At 46.6% G+C, this 12,779-nt stretch overlaps 1 protein-coding gene and 1 long non-coding RNA gene across 2 annotated transcripts; one reads left to right on the top strand and one right to left on the bottom strand.

Annotated features, from left to right (window-relative positions):
• The first annotated feature begins 485 nt into the window (after positions 1 to 485).
• On the top strand, positions 486 to 1,703 carry LOC123156112 (serine/arginine repetitive matrix protein 1-like). Its single transcript, XM_044574281.1, has 2 exons — positions 486 to 850; positions 942 to 1,703. The coding sequence occupies exons 1-2, from the start codon at positions 567 to 569 to the stop codon at positions 1,240 to 1,242; spliced, it is 585 nt and encodes a 194-aa protein (XP_044430216.1). The 5' UTR covers positions 486 to 566; the 3' UTR covers positions 1,243 to 1,703.
• A 2,356-nt stretch (positions 1,704 to 4,059) lies between these two features.
• On the bottom strand, positions 4,060 to 7,176 carry LOC123156113 (uncharacterized). The gene is made up of 4 exons (XR_006477851.1): positions 6,690 to 7,176; positions 6,419 to 6,474; positions 5,901 to 5,998; positions 4,060 to 5,261 (listed from the first exon to the last, which is right to left on the bottom strand). It is a non-coding gene; the product is annotated as an uncharacterized lncRNA (long non-coding RNA).
• Between the last annotated feature and the right edge of the window lie 5,603 nt (positions 7,177 to 12,779).

Here is a 12,779-nt window from a genome sequence, read left to right as displayed (position 1 = left end):
TGAGAATCGGAAGAAATTGATGCTGAGGTATAGAAAGAGAACGAGAGGGTGAGAGTTCATATTTATTTCAGTTTCGCGTAAGAAATGAACAAGAAACACTAGAGATGATCATTCATACATATATATAACTAGCACAGATGCCCATGCGTCGCAACGGGATATACGCATTTCAGTGGTTTAACATGCATCATCGGTAACGCTACGCTCTCGAATAAACTCCTTTTGTCCTTATAATATTTGTAAAATAGAGAAAAGAAAATAGTTTCCACATATGAAGATAGCACTGCCCCTGGGAATCCAAGCGTTCATGGCATTCTCGGACAGCAAGCAGGAAGCAAAATCTGCAGCAAGCAATACATGGAGCAAACAAAAACTTCTTGAAATTCAGACACTTGCATCTTCAAAATGGTGTACTACTCATGGAGCAAGCAACAAGCAGCAAAGCAATACACGGAGCAGAGAATGGTGATGGCAATAGTGTGGACAAGGGAGAAGAGGCTGCCAAGCGTTGCTCTCACTCTCACACGGCTCTCACTCACTCTGTCCCGCTGCAACAGGGAGCCGCCATGGCCATCGACGCCAACTGCCGCCGCCTGCAGGCCTCGCTTCGATCCAGCCGCCCAAGACCTCTCCACGCCAGTTCCATCCTATCCTCCCCGGCCACCGCAGCTCGCCGCCTCGCCTGCCGGAGCCCCGCGTCCCAGCCGCCGTCACCCGAGCTTGGCCATGGCGCCGCCAACAGGAGCTCCGCCCGCCTCCGGCCATGTCCTCGGCCGGCTCCTACAGCCCAGCGCCCGTCTCGGCCTCCTCCACACCGAGCAGCAGCTCGTCGGAGCACGAGCTCCACCGGGTCCGCCTCCCTCTGTCGTCCCTCTTCTTCTTCTATCTCTTTTACTCCCTCTCTGCCTCTTCTCTGAATTTTCCCCACCTTGGCCTTGCAGCTCCCGCCGCCGCCCTGCTCCGTTCATCGCCTTCTCCGCCAGATCCGGCGAGGCCCTGCGTTCCCAGCCTCGTCCCCGCCTCCAGGTCGCGGCGCCGTACCACCGGAGACCAGCAGCGCTGTCGCACTCCGTGTCCTATCCCTGCTCCCGTATGTGCGCACCAGCACCGAGTCGGCTTTCTGGTGAGACCCCAGTCCTGCCTCAGCCACTACGCCTGAAGCCGCCCCGCCGCAGCGCGCTCCCTCGCATGCAGCCGACGCACCGCGACGCCTCGCCCCAACAAGCACGCCGGCCGCCTTAGCTTCCTCCGTCGCGACGCCTCGGCGCACGAAGGTGCCTCGCCAAGCAGAGTGAGGAGTTGCGGGCTAGGCTAGCCTGCCGCAAGCGCGCCCGCGAGCTCACCCCCGTGCCGGCCAAGGCCACCTTCAGGCCTTCGGCGACTCCCTGTCCGCCGCGCCCTCGAACGCCCGCCACGACGCCGCGCCCCATTACTGGCCTCGGGCGGCGTGGATGCCGGCGGCAAGAGGAGGCGCGTGCCAGGCGGTGGAGGACGGCGCGCGGGCGTCAGCGACAAGCGGCGTGCCCGGCGGTGGAGTATGGCAATGGATAAGCGGCGGCGGAGAACGGCAATGGACGCAGGGGCTTTTTGCAAAATCCAACAGTTTTCTCCTAGAACACATTAAAATAGGACTGCGGGTTAATTTCTTGTAAACCAAGAGGCTTTTATGCAAAATCGCCAGCGACGACGGACGACAGTGACCCATTTCTCTTTATTATTATATACTAGCAAAAGAGCCCGTGCGTTGCAACGGGAGAGAAAACATAACACACACTCTTCACTCAACAACCATCACTCAAGACCATAATAGGTCCATCTCGTTTATTTTTGCGAGACATCATATTTATGTTGCCGCTTATCCTCCTTCTCACCCTCACCGGCGATGGCCTCAGTGTTCACACAAAACAACAAAAAATGGGTGTTGAATATGGTTAATCCTAAGGCGTCTCTCTCTCCCTCTGTCCTCCCTCTCTCTCTGTCCCCCTCTCTCTCGCTCGCTTTCTCTCACTGTCGCGATGAGAAATCTGTTGTTTTCCCTTACGACATTTTTCAGAGGTATGCACGTGTAGTTATCGATGTTTTTTTTCCGTATATGGTTATAGTGAGGTATTTATTTGCAATCCGGATCGCCGCCGGTATGAAAAAACGGATCTTGCGCTATAAATTATAAGTTTGCTTCCATAACAATATTTTTAAAAAAATTCACAGGTAAAATTAACATCATATTTAGATTCCACACATTTTTTAAATAAAATTTCATATATAATATGTTAAAATTGAAGTTACGGTTTAAAAGATACAGATAATTTAGAAAATCATTTGATTTGACTCAAATATATTCTAAAATAATATTTTAAAATACTTAACAGGTAATAATAATCTCATATTCATATTCTACATATTTTTCTAATCAAATTTCATATATAACATGTTCAAATTAGAGTTACGGTTTAAAAGATATGGATGATTTTAGAAAGCATTTGTTTGACTTAAATATGATCCGCGGATGAATTACCTAAAACATCAGGGGGGGTTTCGAAAAATGTAAAATAACGGTTCGGGTGTGACTTAAATTCGGACGGCAGGTTGATTTCAAGAAAAGACAGGGACTTTTGTGTAAAATACGAAAATAATGCTTCGTTTTTGCTTAAAACAGTACTGCGGGTTGAATTCTCTGAAATAGAGGGACTTTTCTGAAAAAATGCCATGACGGACGAAAGAAACCCAATTTGCTTTATTATTAGGTAAAGATACTAGCAAAAGAGCCCGTGCGTTGCAACAGGAGAGAAAACATAATACACACTCTTAACTCAAAAACCATCACTCAACACCACAATAGGTCCATCTCCTTTATTTTTGTGAGACATTATATTTGTGTTGCCGTTTATCCTCCTTCTCACCCTCGCCGGCGATGGCCTCGGTGTTCACACAAAACAACAAAAAACGTGTGTTGAATATGGTTAATCCTAAGGCGTCTATCTCTCCTTCTCTCCTCCCTCTCCCTCTCTCTCTCCCCCTCTCTCTCTCGCTCGCTTTCTCTCACTCCCGCGATGAGAAATCTGTTGTTTTCCCTTTTCCGACATTTTTCAGAGGTATGCACGTGTAGTTACCGATGTTTTCTTTTCCGTATATGGTTATAATGGGGTATTTATTTGCAATCCGGATTGCCGCCGGTATGAAAAAAAACGGATCTTGCGCTATAAATTATAACTTTGCTTCCATAACAATATTTTAAAAATATTTAACAGGTAAAATTAACATCATATTTAGATTCCACACATTTTTCTAATAAATTTTCATATATAATATGTTAAAATCGAAGTTACGGTTTAAGAGATACAGATAATTTAGAAAATCATTTGGTTTGACTCAAATATATTCCAAAATAATATTTAAAAATACTTAACAGGTAAAAATAATCTCATATTCATATTCTACATATTTTTCTAATCAAATTTCATATACTCCCTCCGTCTCAGTTTACAAGTCCTACGCATATACCCACTACACCACAGCACTAGATCCCCAACAGCCAGGTCGGTCGGGAATACAAGTTTTGCCAACAGACAGTCAGTCGGGAAAGACTATTGCCGACCGACACTGTCTGTTGGGGAAAGTCCAGATGGGAAAACCCTTTCCCGACCGACATGTCTTTCCCGACCGACTACTTGTCGGCTATGGTGTACCTTTCCCGACCAACATTCTATTGGGCCTATCATGGGCCTTTCCCGACCAACAATCTGTTTGGACTGCCATGGGCCTTTCCCAACTGACTATGGGACAGCATATTGTTTCCGGACCAACAATCCATTGGGGTTGCCGTGAACCTTTCCCAACCAACGGTCAAATGGGGGTTTGTTTTACCGACCAACAGCTTGACAGCATTTTGTTTAGGCAATCAACATTTAATACCCACCAATTATTTGGCATTTGCCTCACCAAAACAGTGCCCGTCTAGTAATATATCTCATTACAGTATAATATCAATCAAATTAAAGTAACATGCATGTACTCCAAAAATATTAAACCAAAACCAAACAAAAATAGCACATTAATTACTTCTCAGAAACGGATGAGGTAGCCAATTAAGAGGAAACATTTATGGTTCAGTGACCGAGAGACCGGATAGGTTTACAAAATGATAGCCAATAGATATATGTCCTACAAATCATGCGTCTTCCATTACACAGAATATCCACTTGACCGAGACACCATATATGATAGCTAATAGACACATGTCCAGTGATTCATAGTCCGCTCCATTACACAGTTAACGCAAACTGCAAGCTTCATGGTTCCTGGTCATCTTGTATGTCTTTCCTACAAAGAATCAAGGCAATGGGAAAGTTTCAGCTTATATTCCTAACGAGGGAAAGCTCCTGGTTCAACAATTAGTGGCCAATCTTAAACCCACATACACCTGAATATAGCAGCAACAACAGAATAGGAAAATTGATTCACCTCATACATTTCCCTGCACTCTGGAAAGAATAGGCAAATTTATATAAAACATAGCTTTGCACTATTAAGGTCATTACAGCAGCCCACTTATGGAAACATGACATCAGTGATTACACCACAAGGCAACTGATTTGCAGCATATATAAGAACTTTATTACCCTACAGTAGACTAACTCGAAATTTCTTGCTCTCTAATTCGAGAGTACTATGGTTCAGTTCATCTTCACAGCAGTTTTAAGTTATTAGGAACACCACAACAGCTAAAAATTCCAATATAGAACCATACATTCTGTTCTCGTATAGTAATTAGCAGTAGCACACTTTTATTTTGTCTCAGTGGGATTTGAAACAACTTGTTGAAAAAGAGGTCCGTCTGTTTAATGTTTGTAACGAGTAAATCTTCTGGTATGCATATAAAATTCAAAAAAGCTAAGTGCTCGTAATTATATTTCATCAATTGTGATAGCTTGCAAGAATGTGTCAGTTGAAGAAGAGGATATTAACAGTGGGCGAATCAAAATGGAAAAAGTACAGCATAAAGGTCGAATGTTAACAAATCCCTATTGCTGTTCTACAAGATAACATCGCCATTATGACAAATAGGTACTTTCTTCTAGAGAATGGTTGAATTAAGTTCATTTCATATCTAACACTGCTTTTACTTAATCTGCTATTATACATCATTGAAATTGGTAAATCGTATCATTTAAAGTTCCACTGGCAGATTGTAAAAGCATTATATGGATAAGACTTACCTATGTGCATCTGTCCAACTTTTATCCAACACTAGGTGAACTAAGCTGAAAAAATAAAGTCAAAATCGAATCATTTATATACCTCGCAATGGATCAGAGGAACAATGTACAATCTTATAGGGACATCTATCAACCATGAATACCACCTTCCAGCATGGTGTTTGTGTGTGTGTGTGTGTGTGTGTGTGTGTGTGTGTGTGTTTGATGATTAACCGGCCAAGTTTACATGCATATATCTGAATATTAACGACCTTATTTCTGATAGCATAGAATAACTGTACGTGCTGCTGTGAATATGAGTGCTTTGTTTCACACTTCTCTTGAACAAGAGAAATAGAGACATGATAATGATAGGAACCAGGAGTTATGCACATGAATTAATTTTCAAATAGATATCAGTGTTTTAAATGCAATATCTTGAAGCTTTCCCTTCCCCACTTAAAAACTGAGTGAGATTTATCTTTATAATGTTTCAGTTATGATAAAAGAGAAACTATCTATGCATACACGTGTTTCAGAAGCTACAGTATAGTAGTGGCAAGTCAGGATATAGGTTCCATTTGTTTAATCCATCACTATACATTTAAATTTCCATGGATTGACAGTAGTGAGCACAATGCGCATGCAACAGACTGGAAAACACTAACACAAGTATTGTTCGCTCTGTTCGCTTGGTAAGTTTACCTTCTATTATAATAATCTGCAGTATATGATTTGTTCAATTGTCAAATGTCGAAACCCAAGCAGTAAGAAACCAGCATGTAATCTGTCAGTCATAAATTCTGCAAGGTATAAAATTGAAAATTAGGTTCCAACAGAAGCAACAAAATTCTAGAATGACATATCAACACGTCAATTATAGTAAAAAAAAAATAGCACATAATCGAGTGAAAGGTCCATATAATGTAGTTCACATCAGAAAACAACAAAAAAAGTTGTTTCTCAACTTACCATACCAAAAAAATAAGTAATGGGATGTATATTGTGTAGGGGCAGAGTTGTTATGATGCACTGTACCCATATGACTTGTGACCAACTATTATTTACATGTTCAGACAATTGTTTTGCAGAAACAATACAAACCAACTCCAAGATGAAATAAATTGAGTGCCATAAAAATCAGGTCAAGGACAACAAACGTATATCTTGGCAATATTAGATTAGTCGTCCTCTCCCAAATATTACAAAGAGTAGTGGTGTACCGGCTTTTTCCTCATCACGCTTGTTTGCAGCTTCAACTCTCTGTTGCCGGATCAATCTGCGGATGCAAAAAAGGATAGGTAAAGAATGATTGTTTGCCAATAATCAAACAACTATGACCTAGTAAGAAAAAATAATTTAATGGAGGTCTAGGAAAGATGTGTAGTTCTACTACAAACTGAGTAACTGACCGACAGGGATCTGAGAGAATTCAAGATAAATGGAGAAACTACAGTTGCACATCAAAATTCGAAGAAAACAGGAAGGACTCACTGATTACAGGTAGGGGTCGAAGGGCACAACTGCTTGGAGAAAGGCAACACAAAGGGTAGAGCGCCACCACCGGGAGGAACGCGTAGTCACCACCAAGAAGAACGAGCATCTGCCCGGAGCGCGAGCGTAGGGGCGGCGGTCTGGCTGCAGAAAAACGGCATGGCAGCATGGGCCGTCGCGTGCGGCGGGCTTGGGGAGGAATGGAATAGTGCGGCAGTCACCGGCGGCCGGTGTGGGGCGGACGCAGGGATAGTGGATCTACGCCGTGTGGGCTGCTAGCGCTCCGTGCGGACGAGGCGCGCGAGAGGGGCGAGCCCTCCATGGCTAGACGCGCACAGATCGACGGCCGCGTACCCTTTCCTCCGGGGCGGAGCTCAATCTGAGGGAGAGGAGTGGAGGAAGAGGATGGGAGCCACCGCCGCCTCCGCTCAGATCGGCAGAGAAAGAGATAAGGGAGAGAGGGCAGAGAGATACGGGAAGATTAGGGTGGGCTCTGGGCTGCGGGATGAGGGGCAGTAAATTTTGGATGGGCTTCGCGCCCTAAGTTTCCCAGGCACGCGCGCGGATATTTTGGGAGGCCCAACTGGCGACCCACGATCGGTCGGCATTATTTGCCGACCAACAGTTCGATAGTAGTGCACTTTTTACCGACCAACGGTTTGATGCTACACACTTCAGCATTCCCGACCGACTGTTGGGTGGTACACGTGAGTATTACCGACCAACAGTTCGATAGAAGTTTTCTCGACCTGCAGTCGGTCGGCGAAAGTGACTTTTGCCAACACACGTCGGTAGGGAATGTAGTGTCGTGGTGTAGTGACCTAGGTTGCCAATTTAATCACCCTAATATAAACTATATAACACAAAAATTATATCTTTTGAAAATATAACATCTGAAGTTCATATTGGTATATTTTTTGTAATATATTACTTATATTAGGTTGGTCAAATTGACGACCTAGGGGTACGCGCACGCCTTGTAAACTGAGAGAGAGGTAGTATAACATGTTCAAATCATAGTTACGGTTTAAAAGATATGGATGATTTTAAAAAGCATTTGTTTAACTTAAATATGATTCGTGGATGAATTACCTAAAACATCAGGGGGTTTTCTAAAAATGTAAAATAACAGTTCGGGAATGACTTAAATCCGGACGGCGGGTTGATTTCAAGAAAAGACATGGACTTTTATGTAAAATACAAAAATAACGCTTCGTTTTAACTTAAAATAGAACTGCGGGTTGAATTCTCTGAAATAGAGGGACTTTTCTGAAAAAATGTCATGACGGACGAAAGAAACCCAATTTGCTTTATTATTAGGTAAAGATTAGGTAAAGATATAGAGAGGGGGGGAGGGGGTTACGGTTCCGTCGGAGGTGATATAAAGGGCGAATTTGTCTGCGGTCGATCGAAACCACATATGAAACTGTAAAATTTTAAAAAAAATGTTTCGCGCAAGAAATGAACGAGAAACACTAGAGATGATCATTCATACATACATATAATATAGATGATCATTCATACATACATATAGTCCATCGGCGGCGGAAAGCGCGTCGGCCTACCCTATCCCTAAACTGGCCAAAATGGGGCTCACCGTTGAGCCCTGCAGGTGCAGCGGTGACGCTGCAGCGACGGCGGCGATCACTCGTCGTCGATGTCGGAGGTGAGGTCGACGTACTTGGTGTCCTATGCCTCGGCTTCGCGGCGCCACGCCTTCTCCTTCTCCTTGAACTCGCGCACCCTGGCAAGGCCCTGCTCGAGCAGGACGTTGTTGACCTCCTCCTCCCGGCGGCGGCGGCACTGCACCACCTCCTCCTCCTCCCGCGTATTGCGTGCGAGGATGGCGGCCTCCATGGCATCCGCCTTTGCCGAGGGGAGCAAATCGTCCAGCCCGACGATGCCACCGCCCCGTCGCTTCGACTTCGTCTCGAGCTCCATCTTCACCGCGCGGAGCGGCGGGAGCTCCACTAGCTTCTTTTTCACCAGGGTGAGCGGCGTACGGGAGCTCGAGGCACTGGCTCACGAGCTGCCCACGGCGGAGGAGCCGGAGGACAGCCCACGACAGGAGCGCCGGCCTACGGTCGTACTCCTCTCTCGCTGCAGAGGAGATTCGGCGGCGGCGAGAGGCCGTGGTTTGTATACCTACAGGCAGCCCTTTCCGAGCACCATCGGCGATGACGCACCGCCTCCGCTCGGGGTCGTCGCCACCGCCGGCGCCACGGCACGCCGAGCACATTCTGCGCCACATCGAGTGGGATTGAAGTCGGTGGCGATGAGAAATCGAGAGGAGGATAGGGTTCCAACCTGTATTCTAGCCGCAAACTCTTAGATATACTGAATGGGAGGGGGGCAATTTGCTGGCCACCGTAAAAACATTTACCGGCCGGACGACTAACAGGCTTTGGTCTTGCACAAAAATAGGTCAAACCCTTATAGTCGCCGGATTTTTACAGGCCGCCCATTTTAAGGAGTCTCGTGGAGATACTCTAACAACTCAGTCGTTTGTGCCGGAGGAAAAGGAGTGACAAGCCGATGGCACCGGTCCCTACTGATCTGCCTACCTGCGCCACAGAAGAACCAACCGGTCACTGAACAAGTAAAGCACGAGTCCACCATCAGCGCCTCCGTCCATGAAGGGCTACTTGATAGCAATATTGTCGTCCTTTTAAAAAAAATGGAGGATAATTCTCGGTCTTTGCATCAGAATCACGCATGCAGCCATTTTATTAAGCAAAAGATGTCCACCAAAATACGAGGTCTAAAATCCGCTCACAAAAGGAGCTCAACAAAATAAATAAAAGATGCCATAGCCGGCGAAAAAAGAATAGGTCACGATGACTAAACATCTAGCCTATTAGTAGCTCGACATCCAAATCAGTTGAAGATAGCTCGTGCTGCCAGTGAATCAGTGGGTCTAGCGGTAACTTGGGCCAACGTTTTTGTTTGTAGGTACTTGTTACACAAAATTTGTACCACGTACCTTCCGTCCCGACAGACAACCTGTAAAGCCATTTGCTAAGAAGGCATATGTTATTGACTTCTAGGTTTTCTATCCCTAACCCATCTTGGTCTTTGGATCTGCAAATTATATCCATCGAGCTAATCTATATTTCGTCTTGCCCTCATCACCTTGCCAGAAGAATCGAGATCGGTAAAAAGCTAATCTTTTCCATACCCCTACCGGTACTTCAAAGAACGATGGAAGGAACATCGGCAAGCTAGTCAAAACTGAGTTTATCAGCACAAGCCGACTCCCATAAGACATAAGCTTGCCCTTCCAGCAACTTAGCCTTTTTCCAAACCTATCTTCAATACACTTTCACTCCTTATTCGATAATTTACTAGGGCCATTTGCATTTCTGCCCCTAACTCGAACCACCTACTCAGATTTGCCCCTAATTTCAAAGCATGCTCAAATTTGCCCCTTTGTCGTTAAGTCACTACTCAGAAATGCCCTTCTGTCCAGTCAAAGGCCTTTGACCGTCAGAGGCCCATGTGTAATGTAGCAGATGGAAAGTGCTACAGTATTGGACGGAAAGTGCTACAGTACTGTACGGAAGGGCATTTCTAAGTAGTGACTTAACGGCGGAGGGGCAAATTTAAGCATGCTTCAAAATTAGGGGCAAATCTGAGTAGTGGGTTCGAGTTAGGGGCATAGATGTAAATGTCCCAATTTACTATGGTGAATGAGAAATCCCAGGTAACTAAACGGTAAGGAACCCATCTCACAACCGAACAATTGTCTGTAGGATTCTTGTTCCTCTTTGGCGTGATAGCTGTTACACGAATTGACTACCTCCACAAGGAGGAGCCCATCTATGGTGAGGATCGAGGCTTGGTAGTTCTAATATTGGTTGATTGTATCATATATTGAGACAATGTAGAAACCTAATGCATCCTTCTAGGTGTGAAGGTACCACCTTTGAGGTAGGATCCATGGATCATGGATCACACTTCATCAGCATGGAGGTTTGGGAGCGGGAGATGAACTTCAAGTGGGAGATCATTGTGGTATACGGTCCGGCTGACCATAGTCGCTCGGCCGCCTTCCTGGCCGAGCTCCACGCCAAGATCTCCTCCGCAGCCCTCCCTGTTGCTGTAGGGGGAGATTTCAATCTCCTCTGTTCTACTGCGGAAAAGAGTAACACTAGGGTCGACCTTGCTGAGGTTTGTCGTTTCAACGACTGGGTGGCGGACTTAGGCCTTTTTGAGTTGGACAGGGTGGGATCGCGATTCACTTGGACTAATAGACAAGTGTCCCCTACCCTTAGTGTGCTTGATCGGGTGTTTGTTTCCCCCGATTGGGAACTTCGGTTCCCCTTGGCCTCTCTCCAGGCTATCACCCGCATTGGGTCCGACCATGTCCCTCTTCTGTTGTCCTCTAGGGTCGAGAGACCCCCCCCCCTCGATTTCGGTTCGAGGCATTCTGGCTCCGTCAACCGGGCTTCATAGCGGCCGTCCAGGCTCATTGGGCTTCGGCCGTAGACGAGCCACATAGGCGGATGTCAACCTTGGATGACTGGCATCATCTGTCCAAGCGGTCTAGACAGTTCATGAAAGGCTGGGGCGCAAATGTTGGTAGGGATCTACAGATCCAAAAGGCCTCCCTCCTCAAGGAGATTCAGGCCCTTGACCTCCGTGCAGATATCTCCGGGATTTCTGTGGACGAATGGGCCCATAGTTATAACTTGGAAGACTCCCTTATGGAGATCTATTCCAAGGAAGAGGAGTTCTGGCGCCAGCGAGGATCTTTCAATTGGGTGCTTTTTGGTGATGCCAACATGGCCTACTTCCATGCCATCGCTAATGGTCGTCGAAGACGCTGTTCCATCCCACTCCTTTGGGAGGGAGGATAGCTCCTCTAGGACCCCCCCGGCAATCCACTCTCTGGTGGACGACTTCTACAAGTCGTTATTTGCGGGGCGAGTTAGGGGCGGAGTCGCTCTTGCGGACCACATATGGTCGGTCGGCCAGCGCGTCTCCTCGGAGGAGAATGCTGCCCTTCTAGCCCCCTTTGACACCATGGAGGTTGAAGCCTTTGTCAGGGCCATGAACCCGGCCTCGGCGCCGGGCTCGGATGGCCTCCCGGTTCAGTTCTTCCAGGCATTTTGGCCGCTGGTCAAGGAGATTATCCTAGACCTTTTTTGCGGTTCGCTAGGGGGACTTTGGATGTATCCCGGCTTAACTACGGGATCATCTCCTTGATACCCAAAGTGTCGGGAGCCGCTGATATCAGGCAGTTCCACCCTATCACAGTCCTTAATGTCATCTTTCAGATTCTGGCTAAAGGGTACGCCACTAGGGCGGCCCTAATCGCCCCTCGGGTTCACCATCCAAACTAGTCAGCCTTTATGAAAGGCAGGTACATTCTAGATGGGATCCTTGTACTCCACGAGATCGTCCATGAAGTCAAGAGCAAGCACCTTCGTGCGGTGTTCTTCAAGATCAAATTTCATAAAGCGCACGACACAGTCCACTGGTCCTTCCTTCGGGAAGTGCTGCTCAAGCGTGGGTTTGATCACCACTGGGTAGCTCGGGTGATGCAACTGGTGATGAGTGGTTGCACGGCGGTGAATGTGAATGGGGAGATTGGACCCTACTTCCTGACTGGACAGGAAGTTCGGCAAGGTGATCCGATTTCTCCATTTCTCTTCAACCTTGTGGTCGATGCCTTGGCCTCGATCCTAGATTTGGCCAAGCAGGCTGGTCACATTAGGGGGATTTGCCCCCATCTTGTGGCCAATGGAGATCTGACTCACCTCCAGTATGCCGACGACACCATTATGATGGTCGAAGGGTCGGACGACGATATTCAGAATCTCAAATTCCTCCTCCTATGCTTTCAGGAGATGTCGGGCCTTACGATTAACTTCGCCAAAAGTGAGCTGATGGTCCTAGGATATTCCCAAGCCGAAGCCTAGAGAATCGCCAACCGCCTAAATTGTCATCTGGGGTCTTTCCCGACCACTTATTTAGGCATGCCCATTAGTGACACGCGTCTCCTGGAGAAAGACTTACGCCCAATAGTCGCCAAACTCCAACCAAGGATGGAACCTTGGCAGGGGAGATGGTTGTCCAAGGCCGCGC

The sequence above is a fragment of the Triticum aestivum genome, chromosome 7B (assembly GCF_018294505.1).
Source record: "Triticum aestivum cultivar Chinese Spring chromosome 7B, IWGSC CS RefSeq v2.1, whole genome shotgun sequence".
NCBI classification, from domain to species: domain Eukaryota; kingdom Viridiplantae; phylum Streptophyta; class Magnoliopsida; order Poales; family Poaceae; genus Triticum; species Triticum aestivum.
The sequence above is the reverse complement of the archived record's forward strand: the minus strand, read 5'-3'. Positions and strand labels throughout refer to the sequence as shown.

Excerpts from the sequence above, each read along its gene's own strand:
- LOC123156112 (XM_044574281.1), top strand. The coding sequence starts at position 567 with ATGGCCATCGACGCCAACTGCCGCCGCCTGCAGGCCTCGCTTCGATCC. Across the intron at positions 851-941 it reads CGGAGCACGAGCTCCACCGG|CTCCCGCCGCCGCCCTGCTC; the intron begins GTCCGCCTCCCT and ends TTGGCCTTGCAG.